Genomic DNA, 17,500 nt, shown 5'->3' on the forward strand with positions numbered 1-17,500 from the left:
AACTCAAGGAACTGAGATTTTGAACTTTGATTAAATCTGCTGTATATATCATCTATCAAGGGAGTTCAATTTGTCAATATTGCCCCACACCACACAAGTTATGTACCCCTACAATTGTTGAAGATCACTGAAGAATTTTGCAACCAACTACAATGTGCAATATTGAGTTTAAAAAGGAAAAATAACTTTCCTCAATTTGTTTTCATGTCGTTAACAACACACAACATGCAACAATTTACTGCAGATATTGGAGCTTTTTAATTTTAGGCTACATGTATTTAACAAAATGACTGAAATAAAAAAGTAAATTCCAAATTTGTTTACTTATGCTGTGAATTAAGTTGACTATATTTCCTGGTTGAACTATTTCCTCTTGCCCGCATTCATAATGGACAATAAAATATACAGAGAGAAACTGTTTAAAAAAGTAATCAGTTGAAACCAAGAATAAATTTAAACCACAACTTTACTTATGTAGCCATTTTTTGGAAATTTTCTTACGGGGGCATAGTTTTTGAATGGATATAGAGAGTGTTAAACATCACAAAATTAATCCAAAATAAATTGGATGCGAAGTTCACCCATGCGACAGGCAAATAAAGAATTGAAGAAATGAATGGAAAGAATTAACAAAATGAGCAAAAGCAAACACAACAAAGCAAGGGTAGTTTGATGCCAAAAGGGAAACAAAAACAAATTGAATTATGTTATATATCTTGTGTGTCAGATACTTCAAGAAGTATTTTTACTGATGTCCCAATAATTTTTTTAAAAGATGAATACATTAAGCCTATATTGTATTTTCCATCAACTGTACATAATGAGGAAGCCTGATGACAATAAGCTCTCAGCTTCTATTGGACTTTCTTGTCACATTCACAATTATTATTCACGACTTCAAATAAAATCATTGTAAAATGTGTCTGAAGGAAATTACACTGTGAAAGGGAAAAGTAATCCTCTCTTAAAACAACTGCAAAATTCTGCCAGATTTAACAGGATTCGAACCTATGACCTCTGTGATGCCTGTGCAATGCTCTACTGACTGCGATATGAAGACAATCATTTGGGCGCAGTTCAGTCATATTAGTTGTTGTTATTTCATTCATCAAGTCCTTTCATGGGAACACATCAGGGAAACACATGGGCCCAACAAATTAACCTGCTCCCAACTGAGTGGCTTCATACATGTAGCTCAGTTTGGTAGAGAATTGCACCAGCATCGCAGAGGTCATGAGTTCAAATCCCACTGAAGACACCAGAATTTTTCAGTTGTTTGTGAGAGAAATTGCTTAACTTGTCCAGATAAGAGCAAGAATCACTTCTCCCTGCATTTCAAATATATACATTTATTCGATTCAAAAATTACACTCATAAGCATTTACCCAATAAAACTTGGAGTTTCAGTGTAAAAGTGAGCGCTGGTGTGGAAACTGGGAGCAGTGACTGGTTTTTTTTTTTTTTAACAGCCGCAAATGTTTGAAGCAAGAGGGTACTGGAAATGTGCATGAAAGTATTAAAAGAGCGAAGAAAAGTGTGCATATCTTTAGCCTGTGTGGCAGGCGTTACTATTTTATAAGCAAAGGGATAATTTCAAAAACAATGGCATGTCAGTTCATTCTTTGAATTTAAACTTCTGTTCTTCTAAAATTTCTGGCCCCTTTTCAGCAAAGAGTTACCTTTTGAGAAATGCTGAGCGTAGTTGAGCAAACAACAATTTAAATTTATTGTCATGCTTGAGAATAAACTGCGAGTAGTCTCTTATTTTCCTTTGACATAGTAGAGTGCGGGATCGCATGACACGCCTTGTTTTTACCACTGGCATTTGTATAAAATAATAATTTCACCCATCATGCGTTGCTTTGAGGAAAGAAGGACGACTGCTCATGGTCTAGCGCCAGAATTGATTTCCTCTTCGCTCAACGGTTGAAGACGTTGCAGAACAATTTGACTCGGTGGTCAAATGTTAAGAAGTTCAAAGACTGAACATGTACGGTTGAATGCTGATCAATGACGACCCACTGGAAAAATACTCAACTAGAAGACTGTGAGGCTGTAAGATTCCCTTCCACGTGCATGTGACGTCATCACCGGTATCAATACCCCAGATTATAGACATAATAACATCACAATCGACTGCGCATGCTTCCGATCTTACATCCCACAATTTTTGATTTTGTTTGCTTATATGAAGAATAGGCTGCTGCCTCGCTAAGGCTCGCCAGCAAAAAATTCATGATGTCATCCACCTCCATATCATGCAGCTCTCCGAGACTGTTTCCGACAATACAATTATTATAATCAACATTTGGGGCAGTTTAGTTGTCGCCTGTGCTCGATCAAGATCAGAGATTCAGAATTCTACCCCTTCAAGGACCAAAAAAAACCTTTAAAAAAACCTCTAACAATGCATACATACCGTGCAGCAAGCATAAGTGGTGTACAGCCATCTTTTGTTCGATGCTCTATATTTGACTTGAATTCCAACAGAAGTTTTACAACCTCATGGTGACCTTTCCAACATGCACTTGTCAACGGAATGTCATTATTACTTCCACTTGGCACATTGACCCTTGCGTCCCTTTCAAGTAGTTTCCTTGCAACATCAGTATGACCTCCAAGTGCAGCAAACATGAGTGGAGTAAAACCCTCTTTTGTGCGGTGCTCAATATTTGCAGTTCTCCCCAAAAGCAGTTCCACCACATCACAATGCCCCTTCCAACAGGCAAATGTAAGGGGGCTGTCCTTGTTGCTGTCTGATTCAACATTAATCTCAGCTCCATGATCAAGCAACATGGCAGCCACCTTAACATGGCCAGCCAAAGCTGCAAACATCAGTGCTGTACATCCATCTTTGGTGCGATGCTCTACATTTGAGGTCCTTTCCAACAGTAACTCCACAATGGCTTCGTTGCCAAGGGTGCAGGCCCATGTGAGGGCACTATCAGAGGTGGTCTCCGTTGGGGCATCAATGTTGGCGTTGTGGTCCAACAAATAACGTGCTACATCAACATGTCCTTGACTGCACGCCTCTAACAACGGTGTATTTCCAGCTTTGTTTCGGTAATCAACATGTGCACCGCTTTCCAACAACAACTCCACAATGTCAAGTTTCCCTTGTCGACATGCCAGACTCATCATCTCGTCCAAACTCACGTCCGCTTCGGCTACAGAACGGAACACGGGGTCAGTTTCGTCAATCTGTCCTGGTTCGGGAATTTCATCGTTCTCTTCTTCACCTGAACTCATCGTCCACAAGAAATGTGGACCAAAATGTCCTCCACTTTAATACGAACCCCTTGCGCTGTGAGAGTGAGGGAGGGCGCCCGTGGAGATTCAGTTTCGACGAGATTTCATAGCCCTATTAAGTTTGTGTAAAGAAACTACGTATTAGAACACAACACCATCAAAACACACAAAACGAAACATCAGCTGTACAAATTAGTACCTTAATCTCATTCTTCCCCTGTTTTTAGTACAACATTTTCTTCTCAAGGGAACAGTTGCATGTAAATTATGAACCTCGACTTACCATACAACTTAATAATTCAAGAATAAAATTGAAACTCCCATACCTTGACGAATTTTAGCGACCAAGCACGGCCGCAGAATTAAAGGTATAAAATAGCTAGGTGTGGGGGATTTACCAAGGACCTCATCCACGGGAAAGTGATGAAGTTTTCCCCGTCGAAATCACTTATTATCTCTCACAAATTGTTAGCTGTTTGTGGCCGGTGCGGCGCGCAGGATCAACACATGCACATTGAGGGCCAGGTAACCGAGCCGCTTACATAAAGCGCAGTAATGTTTGCGGTCGAATGACCTTTCTCTATTTTTTGGTTATTTATTTTCTCTGGCGTGCCATCCTTTGCGTCATAAATATGTTGCCGAAGGGGTTAATTCCGCGATTCGCTTACATTGTAATTTTCATATTTTCTTTGGGTTATCAACCCTGGCGAGGACTCGTTTAGTAATTTCGTCAGTGTTTTTGAGCCAGAAATCAACTAAAATCGAACAGGTTTCATTGATTTTGGACAAAATACACATTTTAGCCACACGTTTGCAGTTAACGTGGTTCTATATATTTCTTCTACTTTCAGCAATAAAAAAATTTCGTCCAAGAAAACTCTCACACTGTATTTGAAACTGTAGTTTCAAAAAGTTATCGTTAAAAGAGGAAGGAAAACTGGTGCGAACATGCAAAGACCATCTTCATTTTCCTGGCCCTAAATTTATTAGGACCAACGGCGTTACAAATCAACCAGCCCTTCGCAACCTTTTGTCCATATGGGAATGTTTGCAATTACATCTTTATTGCTGTCTTTAGTTGGTGTCAACTGTTTTCAGCGTCGGGGCACCAAATACAGAAATTAAATCAAATCAACTCATACAAAATCGTAGGTTGGTTTTTGAAAAGACCACTTAAAAATAGCATCGTTAAACGTATTTCAGTATTTAAGCGATAGATATAGGCATATTTTTATCCCCTAAAAATTTTTCATCTGTTCGGATTTCCTGCTGAAAGTCTAGTGATCCGAAAACTATAGGGATCAAAACTTACCTTTTCGAAAATTTCAGCCAGAAAAAAGGCTCCTTAAAATTCTAGGTGACCTTTTTAGGGTAAAAATCCGTTAAAAATGGGCAATTATACCATTTTTCAGATGTTCGAAAATCCTAGGAGAGGCAGGCAAGCAAGAAATTTTACAGCAAATTAAGTTCCGAAAATTCTAGATCTCAAATCGTCTTCCGAACAGATATTTCCGAACATTGACGTTGGGTGCCCCTGAAGAGTGGAGTACCATCCAATTCAATTGAATCACACGTGATGCCGAGACTGGGAATCGAACTCGGGTCACACTGATGAGAAGGAAGTGATCTATTCACTGCGCCACCCCTGTTTCCCAGTGTGGAGGCTAGTTGGGATGGGGTAATTCAAAATCTATATTGCCAAGCGAATCTGTCCGCGGCCTCTGTCTACATACAATCACGTTGAAGGCAGATATCATTTGCCGTATATTGTACCTAGCCAGGTGAAAAACGTCACTGAATTTGATCCTCCCATCCGGATATCCCAACCAGACACCGATTATTTTATCGGCTGATCTCGATCCTATTCATAACTTTTTAGAGATGCTACGATGACATACGATTTTGGTAGTCGATAGCATCTATCTTGAATGAAGATGAGATGAAGATATCACCAGTGGCAGTTTCCGAACTATAAATTAAACCCTGATGCAATACTTTACAGACAAGTATGTCTCGTGGTTCCTTTTAGGATACCTGATCTTGAAAAACAGTTACAGGTTTTCATTCAGATATAATTTTTCACTTTACTGATGTACCGAGGCCACTGTTTTCGTATAGTGCAATACAAACTACAGATAATTAGAGTTTTTTTTTCATAAGTCATAGGAACAATAGTATTCAGCGTATAATCACTTTACGTTTCGGATAAGAATTTGAGTCGGTGCTGCTATTAAAATAAAGAATCGCGCTATTTATTTTAAAGGCCAGAGGGCGTCTGCTCAACATTCAAAAAGAGATTAAAATAAAAATCTCTATGCTTATATATATGAATCATGGAAATGATTAGCCGAATTTATACTAGACACGAATATATAACTCGTCTAAGGCGGATAAATCGTCTGCAATTGTCTAAATATAAATCCGGTGTTCAGACAAATTATAGACCAAAATTCGTCTTCAGCTGATTCGTCTGTTAGCACGTTTTTACAGAGTGTCTTGGCAGAGAGTTATTCGTCTCTAGCATAAATTCGGCCATCTGTAATCAAAGGATCATGGCAATCTCGTCCCCAAAGCTCTCCTCTTGATTGAGGGAGAGAAGTGCTCTGAGGAACCCTGAAACAAAATGTCTTCTCATTGGTTTTCGTGACTGAGAACAATTAATTGGTGCATTCATATTAGCACGAGGGGTAAGCAGGCGCCGTAAGGTTCAACTAGTCAATTTTTGGCTATAAAAACCCTACGGAACATGTTTTCCTACATACAGATTCCCAGAGCCTTGGGTCGATTCGAGACTCTGGTGACGAGAATGAAAATCATAGCTAATAATGCCCCGGGGATGCGAAAGTGCGTGAGCCGACACGCAGTATAAGCAGTTACGAAGAATCCTGAAAAAGCCCAGGCTTGAGCGATACTTCAACTAATGACCAAGCTAGTGGGCTGCACCCTGCCGTACTGCTGAACCATCAGCGCAAACCCTCTTGAGGAGTCACACAAATCATAAAATATGAGATCTGAAACTATTTTCTTAATCAAAGATCTCCGTAGACAAGGAAGCAACTTCTCCAGTAGCAAACAGGCCCGGATGAAAACCGAAATGTGTTTATCAACCGACCGGATATGTTAAATTGGCCACCGTAAAGAAATTTGAAAGCTGACGTTTCGAGGGTAAGCCCTTCGCTCTCAGTGACGGTGGCCAATCATCGTTACCATATCAACCCAGTTAATAAACCCATAATAATAATAATAATAATAATAATAATAATAATAATAATAGAACTTTATTTTCACTCGATAATGTTTAAAGCTGAATAGCATATTGGGTCGTAAACAAATGAAATCAAATCAAATTAATACATAGAACGGTTTTCAATTGAGTGTCGAAAGTAATTATCGAATTGCTTTGGTTTTGGGCATTTGCATTACTTCACTCAGTGATTGGTTCAAAATTCTCGCGCCATTTTTTCAACCAATCAGAAGTGAAACCAAAACCAGTCGTGGCTTACATGTGCACATTTTCCGGCCTTTTGTGTCGGCTACGTGTAATTACTTCGAGTTTTGATTGGTTTACTAGATTGTCTCCGCCCTTTTTGATTGGCCAAAGAAATTATTTTGGTTTTGGTTTTACGACACTCGATTGAAACTCACTCTATCAAATCATATTGGTTTTTGCTGAGAAAGGAAAACCGGAGTACCCGGAGAAAAACCTCTCGTACCATAGCCTGAGTATCAGGCTTTTCTTAGAAGAAAGGTCTCCTTTCCTCCCCTCCCTGACGCCCTATCCCTCAGGAAGGGCTGATACTCGGGTTAATTAACCCATTTCTGTGCCAGTTTCACTAAAGTCGTCACTAACGCAGCAACCACAGGTTCTATAGAAACCAAAGCTCTTTATCCTTCGGGATAAGAACCGTCCATTGAAAAGTCATCTGTCGGAACCAAGCGATTTTATTATTCAAAATTGAATTATTTTGGAACTTTTCCTCTCTTGAGCGGAAAGAGAGGAAACTCCACACATATCCAGTTCTTTCTCGTTTCCTTCCGCCTCAAAAAACACACACATAAAGAGAATCACAAGAAAAACAAGACAACTCCACGTGATACACTGAAGCACGTGTTTTTGTTAATTAAGCTTCACAGATAGAGTTAAGAGTCTTTTGTTTTTCTCAGTATAGCATCAAGCCGAGTGAAAGTGCCAACCGTCTCGAGGTATCGCTGCCCTATTGTTTACAAAAACACGTTTAATTTTATATTTATGCATATGTTTTCCCATAACACCGACTTCTTGCAATAAGCTTGACGAATCAGTTTTCGGTGAGCATTCCTGCCAATGTGGTTAGTCTCCAGAGCAACTTGTTCCAAGCAAAGAGGTCGGCGAGCAAAGAGGGCCCAACTACAAATATAAGCCTGCTTTACCGGGCCGGGTATGAAGCACGAGAGTCATTAATTGAAATGAGAAATAAAACGAGGTGTTGTAACCCCTTGGTTTCTCTTTTCTGTCGGTATCACTAAAAGCTCGATATGCCGGTACCCACCTGAGAAATCGGAAGAAAGCGAAGAAAGTAAAAATTGTGTGTTTTTAATCGTTATAATAGAATTGAGCGACATATGTTCATAACTCTCTTAGTATTTGAAACATATGTTGTTGAAATAGAGAGAAGACAACAGGCCGTCATTTTCGAAAGATTTGAGAGATGTCGAAAAGAACGGCCCAGACGCCGCATCAAACCAAATGTCCCGCTACCATGTAGTCCACCACTCCGCGCGCGCGACAGGCAGCAGTCCTCGACCTTTCCTGGTGATGCATGCAAGTTTTTCAAAGTGGACACTTGTGAACGTTACAAGAGTTTGTGGAATGGCTGCACTCCACAGACGTGACCGGTTAAAAACTGATAATAACCCCGGGAGTTCGTTCTCCGTTTTTTTCGGCCAAAACTCTTTCATGCGTGTAAATAAAGAACTTTCATTGCTTACAGGATCATTGTATCGGTCAAGTGGGTAGAGGAAACCGGAAACTATAACATTTGTAGATATTTTTCAATAAATTAGTTCTTAAATACTTTAAGTTTGAGAATACATAGTCAGTGATAGATGGCTAAACTTGAAAAGTCAGTGGAGAGCACGCATGAAAAATTTGTCTCAAAGCGAGGACCGTCAATTCTGCGTTAAAGTAAAGAACATTTGAATTTATTTATATACGGTGACAGAATTCTGTAAAAATACTTTTATTTTATTTTTTTCCACCAAATCATTGATATTCGAAATCAATTGCCAAAGGGGGATATCCGAAGTGAAATTAATGTTAACTCTTTAAGACTTAATTGACTTAAAAGTCAATTGCAAGCAATTAGCTAATGAAATAGTTTTGGTTAATTTGGGGTCAGAGGTCGAGGGGCTGACTTTGAATTAGCCATTCTATAATTTTCATGTAGATACATATACTGTATATATGTATACTCGTTCGCATGATCCTTACCATGAACAACTTCACATTCAACTGTCTCAACTCAGAAACATGGCACTGCTATGGCAACGAGGACGGTTCCTTCTTACGCGAACCTCTTTCTGGGTAATTCGAACAAAAACGCTCTCCGTCACGAACCCCATCAACCTCACATATGGTTCAGATTTATCGATGACATTTACATGATTTGGACCGAAGGCCCAGATAAACTGAAAATGTTTGTCGATTATCTTAACAACCTGCATTCCACCATCAAATTCACATATTTACTCGCTTTCACTAGCGTACCATTCCTTGACGTCATGGTTTCAGTTAAGGATGGCTCCATAGAAACTGATCTTTCCACCAAACCCACCGACAAACATGAAGATCTTCTCACTCCTTCTTGTCACCCCCCTGTTTAAGACAATTAACCCAGTTTAAGACAAATGTGATAAATCGATACCCTGATTAAGACAAAAATCCCGAAAAACATACCTTTGCTGGCCGCACGTCCCCATTAAGACCTTATAAGGGAGTAATTCCCCCCCCCCCCTACCCCCCGGGCGATTACGCCGAATTTGTTCCAGCCATGACGCATACTTCAACGCACAAATGAACTAACAAACTACCTAGCTAACTTTGGTTACGACAGAAACTTCCTCAAAACCCAAATACAGCGGGCCTCTGAAACTCCCTGGGCCGACGCGCTCAGGAACTCAATGACAAGACGAACTGAAACCATTCCTTTTGTTATCACATACAACCCAACACATCTAACCTCACTAGCATCATTCACAAACACTCCAACATGCTTTATTCATCAGACCGTGGCAAAAACGTTTTCAAAACACTTCCTTTGGTGGCTTACCGCCCGGTTGTAAAAATATTAGTGACATTCTTATCAGGGCCCAATTAAACTAAAACACCTTGTAGTAATAATTCTCCCGGTTCTTTTCGGTGCACAAGTAAAATCTGCACCACCGTAGTTGCCCCTACATCGGAACACGGCCGTACGGAATACACTTTTCATTATACGGGTAAAAACCATAAAATCAAATCTCACATTACTTGCAACACTTTCAATGTTATTTACATGGTTCATATCAGGGAAACCAAACGTCGCCTTAAAGACCGTTTTAATGAACACAGACGCCCTGTACTCAGTCCCACTAGTAGTTATATCCAAACCACAGTCTCAGAACACTTTCTTAGCAATAACCATTCACACAGTCATGTTGCACATTCCCATCGAAAAGCTCATCATCAATCAACGTGACTCTTTTAGGAAAGCTCGGGAAGCCCATCTTATGGAAAAAGCACAAACAACAGAACCTCTTAAGATAAACAAGCGTGACGGATAATTTAACGATCTCGTTATATAATATATAGTCATTTAGTATAGTAGTTATCTAGTGTGGTGTATCGTTATGGGTGCAGGGATGGCGCAGTGAGCCGGCACGCAGTAAACAGTCAAGTGCTTGGGAGAATTCGAGACAGTTACGCAAACCCGAGACGCAGTCTGGACAAAACACTGACAAAAGCCTTCTATTGCTTTTATAAAATGCTTCTCAAAAGTAATTCGACAAATAAAGGAAAATGCCGTTGATTTACAAGTTGATTGAAATAGATTTTCTTGATATACGCTCGTATTTCCAACCAGCCGATCAAAACGCCAAACTGACAACAGATAACCAATTAAAATTCGTGTGATGTCACAACCGTGTCTAATTTTCACGAACAACCATTTATCCAGATGCTGAATTTCCAGACAACTTGCGCTGTTGTGAGATATGCGTTTAAGTTAAGGCCCAATAGCCTATTAGCTCTAGCGACAGCTACAAGAACACCAGACCAGTGAGTCCTGAATTCCTCGTCACGTGAAAATTAGACAATCTTAGCTCAGAGTTGCAACTTATAAGTATTTTATAGAAATCTGTTGATCGCCATGTCCTGGAGATCAAACACCGTTTGTAGTAAAGTGTCGTTCTATCTTCGCTTTTATTTCATTATGTTTTAGATTTCATATCGTTTAGTAACCGGCACCAAGCAGTCGATTCTTTAAACTTGTGCGTTCTTTTTCTCCTTTCTCATTGGTAGCTTTTCAAGTGCTCTATCCACTTTGTAAAACCGGAAACCAGCAAACTCATCATACGTGTCAAACGCTTGTCAAAAATACGTCAATACGTGCTAACTATGCCGGAGAAATCATTGTGAAGCGATTAGGTAACACTAAAAACTCTGAGCTTAGATGGCCTAATTGTTTTCACGAACAATCATTTGATGACGAGGAATTCAGGACTCACTGGTCTAGTGTTCTTGTAGTTGTCGCTGGAGCTAATAGGCTATTGGGGCTTAACTTAAACGCATATCTCACAACAGCGCCAAGTTGTCTGGAAATTTAGCACCTGGAACAAGAGAAACTGTGTTGGTAAGCTATTAAGAGATAGAAACCTCATTACTTTGAAGTAAAGAGGAACTCAGTATAGAGGTGATGAAAGCGTTGCTTTCTACCCTAGTTTAGTATATGATTTTATGCTAGACAGTACTTGCTGTTGACCTTCTGTAGTTACAAATTACAGAAAACAAACATAAAACTACGTTACAACTGTATTTTACGTAATCTCACCAAAAAAACTAACTCAATAAATAAAGAGTAATCTCCGAATTCGTTTCGTTTTCCCTTATAAACTACTTATAAGTTGCAAAATGAAAATCACCAGTTTTGAGGGCACAAGGTGTGTTTCTTTCCGTTAGAGGTATTAAATAATCAAACGGTCGACGTTTTCCATTTGTTTAGTGTAGTGAATACAGCCATTACATGTCCACTTCAGTCAAAATTTCGAACTGTTTGCATTCCAGAAAACTAAGATCATGGCAGGTTGCAAGTACAAAGAACGTTTTACTGTCTACTAAGTGAACATATACTATCAAATTACGTTACCAAGCATCATGGTGCGACTAAGTCATTAAACACTTCAATAGTATTTCGACTACACTTTGGATAAGATCCACTGAAGTCACTTAAAGATCGGCTTTGTGAGACAAAATCGTAGCCCCCATATATAGTTCACTTATTAATATTGATTTTGTTTCTTCTTGTTTCAAGGAATTTTTGTCCGGGGGAATAAAAATGTTGATCTTTCGCCTGTGCTGTTTATTCTTTGGAGCAACCATATGTCTGGTGGAACCGTCTCTCTCTAAAAATCAGACCTCGAACATGTCGCGTTCGGAAATGATTGAAAATTTGAAAAAAATTTTCTTGCAACGTGTATAGGCATTACAAACGTTACCAAGCCAAAGACAGGAAGAAAGAAAAAGGTACCTCAGTACATGCTTGACCTGTATCATAATCAGGTCAATGACCAGGAAGGGATTTTCACTAATTCTACCAATAACAGAAAGTGGACTTCTGCCAACAACATCCAGGCATTTTTTGATGAAGGTAAGAGAATGCCGCTAAGAGACTCATAGGCGTAAGCCTGTATCTAAGTTGGGCTACATTTGATAGATTTCTTGACTGTCAGTCGTTCTAAAGTAAGTAAAGTAAGTTGTTTTAGAGTCATTTTAAGTTTTCCTGTTTGCCTGCTCTTTAGTAATAATCGATGACTAATAAAATGACGGCTTACACTGTAGACAAAAGAGTATATAATAAAGCTGGGTCGATCGATAAGACCTTTTAAACCTTTTAAAGCACTAAATTACAATTTAAATCCAGTTTCAAAATGTTTGGTGTCACTTTTTTTTTTGGCAGAGGAGGGGGTGGGGGGGGGGGAGGGGGGGAGAGCGATGTTCAGTGATAGTTACTGAAGGGAGTACTACGTTGTAGGCTTCTTTTGTTGCAAAAAATTACACGGCAGCGATAGACTTAAAATATTAACCTACCCTTTTTATCTAACCGGTTTTTAATGTTCAGAGCATTTGGCTTTTACCTTTTCTTATGGCAGCCGTCTAAGGAACATAGTATCAAGAGAAAATGAGGGGACAGAGAAGGAGGTTCCCGGTCCAGCCCTTGGGATATGTCATGTCCACGAAAGTTATTTTTAGACGAGCGGAAGTTTTCCGAGACGTCCGCGTGCAGGCCAACCTCGGTCCGATGTTTGAAAGAAAATATATATTCATCAGCCTTCCACGTGCGCCATCATTTTCTCTTTTCACTAAGAACCTGAGAGCGAGGCAACACTGCATGCGAACGTCTCAGAAGACAGACTTCCGCTAGAACAAAGACTTCCGCTCGTCTAAAAATAACTTTCGTGGACATAACATATCCCGGCCAACGCCTTGAGCCTCCCTCTCTGTCCCCTCATTTTCTCTTGATAGTATGGTATGTAGTTCAGCTGCGGACGAACCGAACGGAAAGGCCACAAGTAAAATTCGAAACAACTATAGCATGAAGTAATTAAAAGATCTACTAGACGCTGGCTAAGACTCTCGTTTGGGGTTGGAATTCGTAAAAGACGTGGGGCTCGTCGATACAGACTTCTAATTTCGCTTTCTCTGGAGAGTTGCAGTGGTGAAAACGTTTCGCTTTATTTTGTTTTTGATCTCGCATTTGAAATAGACGCGCTCTAATTCCATTGTCCTCCCCTAAAACTTACATTATATTTTTGAAGAATTCCTCCTCACAGAATTCAGTCTTCATTAGTTTGCCTGGTGTTTATTTGTTCTCCTACTCGACCTGACGAAATCGGACTATGGAGAAAAATTACAATCAGATCAGCATTGAACCTTTAGCGAACGGGCTGCGAACGACTAATCGTTACTTGCAATTAATTTTGTTGGCTGTTTACATCGTAAGAGACATGTTCTATATTATGACTGAGTGCGACTGCAGTGACTGTGTTAAAAAATCATAAGGCATGGATTATGTGTATCACGAACTAGAACTTGTGGAACATGTGGAAGGACATTTTCCTGAAATGGGCCTGCCAGAAGTCATCGCATGTTTCACAAGTACAGCCTTTTGCTTCGCCTCCATCTTTCTTCGATCGACCACACACAATTACACAAATTTGATATCAGCTGGATGATTTGAGTTTCTCATTGGTTCTATTCCTTGCGTCAAGAGGTTTTCGTCCGGGTGCTTTTATTCCAAATCCCTTCAAAAGCAAACTTTTCAAAATTCCACTAAATTCTATGTGGAATAGTGGACGCGGAAGAGTGGAAACAACTCTACATGCAATTTGCCATTATCAAATTTGAATGACAAGTCAAGTCAAGTCAAGTTTATTGTACTCCATAACCTATTTACAGGAAAAGTAAGATGGTACAGTTATTACAGACTGAAAACAGCTTACAATACAATCGATATTAAGAGTGAAGCAAATTGATTTATGAAGTGGAGTGTGGATCGACCAAATAGCAAGAGCTAATCTAGTGGTTGACCCAAGGTGATTAACGAAACACTGTAAAATATATAGGATAGTTAAACATTAATTAAAATGAAAAGTATTTGTTCACCTACAGGAAAGCAAAACTAAACATAGAGGTGATTTGGGTTTTAATTGAAAAGTAACGCTACTAACTGTAAGAAGTCATGAGGAATTGCAATAACCTACAATAAATAATTGCAATGGTTGGCTGTTTGATTAATTTATTAAATAATTGATGTTGAGAAAGATTAATAAGGTCTAAAATAAGAAATCAGTCATGCGTATGAAATTAACTACACCAACCGTCAAACAGAGACTTCTCATCAACATGGGTTTTAAAAGCACTAATGACAAGAACGATTATACCGATTATATTTCACTCCTAACTGACAAAGCAAAAAGAGGAAATAATTTGCCAAAAACGACCAGCGGTTATGCTCCTAGGCCTTCAGGTGACTGACTTAAGTATTCAAAATTTCTTTCACTTTTTTCAGTATTCAGTAGTATTTTGCAGTTCCTAATTCAGTCTAAATCAGTGAATTTTTTTAATACATAAAGTATAATTGTTTCAGTGACTATTGAGCAGAATCATCAATGGGTTGAATGAGCGAAAATTTACTAAAAGCCTCTCGTAAACAATAGTTTAGCAGTGCCAAGCGCATTTCTTTCGTTGTATCTAGGTAATACAAAATAGTCTTCACTCTCTTTTTTTTCTCATACAACAGGTGAGCACCCTCCCGCTCCGGCGTCAGACTTTCCTTCAAACGAATGGAATCTCGTCTTCAACGTTTCGTCTCTTTCCCGTGAAGAAATTTAAGCTCATGCAGAACTCCGCCTGTCGTTTTCAGTGGTAGAAGATGGTACCAGAAAGTCGTCTGCAGACAGACAGCAGAGTCGCGTGAACGTTTACCAACTGTTGGTGCCGCCAACCGCTGGGAAACGGCCTACGCGGACAGAGTTAATAGACACGAGACCAACAACTGGTAAAGGGATGGATAGTTTTGACGTGACGCGAGCGGTTCAACACTGGTTAAAGAAACCAAGTCAGAACTTCGGGCTCCAAGTGCACTTGATCGCAAATGATGATCACCCAGTCTTTCAACTAAACAGTGGTGAGCATGCCGCACCTGACAGCAAGCCTCTGCTTGTCACATTCAGCAACAACAAGGCGCGACGCGTTCATGACCACGGTGAACAAAGAGACTCTGAAAGCAGTCCCGGTAAGAACTATGACTCGAATTCCCGTTATTGTCAGAGGCATCCTCTGACGGTCGAGTTTGACCAATATTGGCCGGGCGTGTTTATAGCCCCTAAACAATACAACGCTTATTACTGCAGTGGCGAATGTGCGTTCCCTCTGTCAGACTCCGTGAACCCCACAAGGCATGCCGTAATCCAGACCATAGTGGCACTGCACAATTCAGAAGTGCCTCCTGTTTGTTGCTCACCGACGAAGTTCTCACCCATAAGTGTGCTGTTCTTTCGCGATGACGGCTCGGCGGTAAAACAAGATTGGCAGGAAATGATAGTTGAAAGCTGTGGATGCCGTTAAAGAGAAACATGGATGTAAGGGAGGAAACACAGACAAAGCTGAACATTGATTTTTTTTAAGCTATCCACCATAGTTGTCACTAAGCTAATCCTTGTGAAGTTCATAAAACTGAAATACTCAAATACTTGCCTTTAGTACTCCATATTTCACAGAGATGCACCTATTAAAGTTAATGATTTGGTACCAAGAATCGACACTAAAAATCCGAAAAAGACTTTGCCAATAATTTAGAGCATACGTGAATAACAATCAATAAAAAAAGTGAGCTAAGAAAGATAGGTGACGTGACTAAAGGAGTGTTTGGTGCGTCCGCAGTCTCAGTGTATATGCCTGCATAAAGTACGTGCTCTGTCTTATTTCTGTACTCCGGCCTCGTTTTCCACTCCCATGAAAACTGGAAGAAAAGCCAAAAAAAAAAATGAAAAAACGTCCCTGGGCCGGAGAGAAGATAAACCTCGCAACAACCGGGAAAAGTTGTTAGTTCATTCCCGAGCTCAACAGTTTGGCGACTCACTCAACCTCATTTATATTGAGAGGCATAAATTTATGATAAATCTTTTCCTGATTCGTTACTGAATATGTTTTTATTTGGACTGTACTTTTGGAGAGATATATGCCTGTTATTCAGACATCTTGCTTTTTGTTTTATTTAATTATGAGAAGGTCCATTTTGAAGGCCAAGCCTGAGGGTATAGTTAATTTATCCACAATTAACTCATACCGTATTCATAATGGCGGCCAATAAATCAATTTTTTTGTCTTTGTGCTAATCATCTCAGCTAGCCTCATTTGAGAACAAAATTTCTTTTGAATTTGTTCATGGCAATGAGGCTAGTTGGGATAATTAGCACGTACGCTGATAGCCGCGTACATGTCTGGCGTCTTCAGTCCCGGCCTCTGCACAAATAACAAGTCCAGAAAACATGTGTCAGGTAATTTTCTTTCGCCTGCACTCTTTTAATCTAATCGATACCGTAGGTGATCATCGAGAAACAAGTTTAAAAAATCTGGAAAAAAATGTTAGACCAGATACAAAACTGCAAACATTTAGCGAAAATTACAACAGATTCAAATATTTGCGAGCTCTGTTAGAAAAAAAGACACGAAAATTAAACCCGGCAATTGCAAGTCCCAACAACAAGGACGAATTTACCGAAATCGGCCAATTAAGGATATGACGGTGCTGCAAATATGTCAAGAGTACACGGGGGAGTACAGGCCGTCATACCGCAACAGGTACCAGAGGCAGTGTACTGCCATTGTAAGGCGCACTTCTTTAATTAATCTTTCCATTGGTCGTGCTTGTGGGGGGCCCTTGATACGCAATGAATACGGTCTCCGCTCGGGTACAGCCAGGCAGTGCGTCAACAACAACAGACTTCTGCGCACTGATAGGTCTATTACTTTCAAGTACGGGTAACCGTTATTTTTGTCCTTGTAAGTTTAGCTATCTCGTGCTACTATGCATGTTCTAGTTACTGGCCCCTCTTGTAATTTAGCAAATGCTACCACGCTAAACAAACAGTGTGACTCTATCCGCGCCAAATTATTTGTTTAGAACAGTTCTTGTAATTAATTATTTTTTGTCTATTGTTTTTCTCTAGCTACCGTTCATTACTCCATATATTTTTAGCACTTTTTACACTTTTGTACATATTTTATCACATTTCGGCGTTCGCCGCATTTTTATCTAGTTTTTACATATTTATGCTAATTCTTAAAACTTTTATTCTCACTTGAAAATGACCTCCGAGGGGTCGAAACGTCGTGACTTTTTATCGTTAGTTTTTATTACAAAATTATTATTATTATTATTATTATTATGATAAGCAGTGTACAAACCATTGCGTTTCCGTTTGACTATTCAACAAAGCGACTGCTGGCGTTTCA

At 39.6% G+C, this 17,500-nt stretch overlaps 2 protein-coding genes across 2 annotated transcripts in view; one reads left to right on the forward strand and one right to left on the reverse strand.

Moving 5' to 3' along the window:
- LOC138028807 (ankyrin repeat domain-containing protein 17-like) overlaps positions 1-3,791 on the reverse strand; it is a 35,418-nt gene extending 31,627 nt beyond the window's left edge. The window contains exons 1-2 of the mRNA XM_068876432.1: positions 3,576-3,791; positions 2,420-3,361 (exon numbers count right to left, since the gene is read on the reverse strand). Coding sequence (XP_068732533.1) covers positions 2,420-3,249 — 830 coding nt within the window. The 5' untranslated portion in view covers positions 3,250-3,361; positions 3,576-3,791. The remainder of the gene's footprint in view (positions 1-2,419; positions 3,362-3,575) is intronic.
- A 7,187-nt stretch (positions 3,792-10,978) lies between these two features.
- Positions 10,979-15,853, forward strand: LOC138029961 (bone morphogenetic protein 2-like). Its single transcript, XM_068877803.1, has 3 exons — positions 10,979-11,117; positions 11,796-12,131; positions 14,784-15,853. The coding sequence occupies exon 3, from the start codon at positions 15,050-15,052 to the stop codon at positions 15,608-15,610; it is 561 nt and encodes a 186-aa protein (XP_068733904.1). The 5' UTR covers positions 10,979-11,117; positions 11,796-12,131; positions 14,784-15,049; the 3' UTR covers positions 15,611-15,853.
- Positions 15,854-17,500: the final 1,647 nt, after the last annotated feature.

Source organism: Montipora capricornis, chromosome 13 (assembly GCF_036669925.1).
Source record: "Montipora capricornis isolate CH-2021 chromosome 13, ASM3666992v2, whole genome shotgun sequence".
Classification (NCBI taxonomy): domain Eukaryota; kingdom Metazoa; phylum Cnidaria; class Anthozoa; order Scleractinia; family Acroporidae; genus Montipora; species Montipora capricornis.

Bases quoted from the DNA above. Each gene is read 5' to 3' on its own strand.
- LOC138029961 (XM_068877803.1), top strand. From the start codon at position 15,050: ATGGATAGTTTTGACGTGACGCGAGCGGTTCAACACTGGTTAAAGAAA.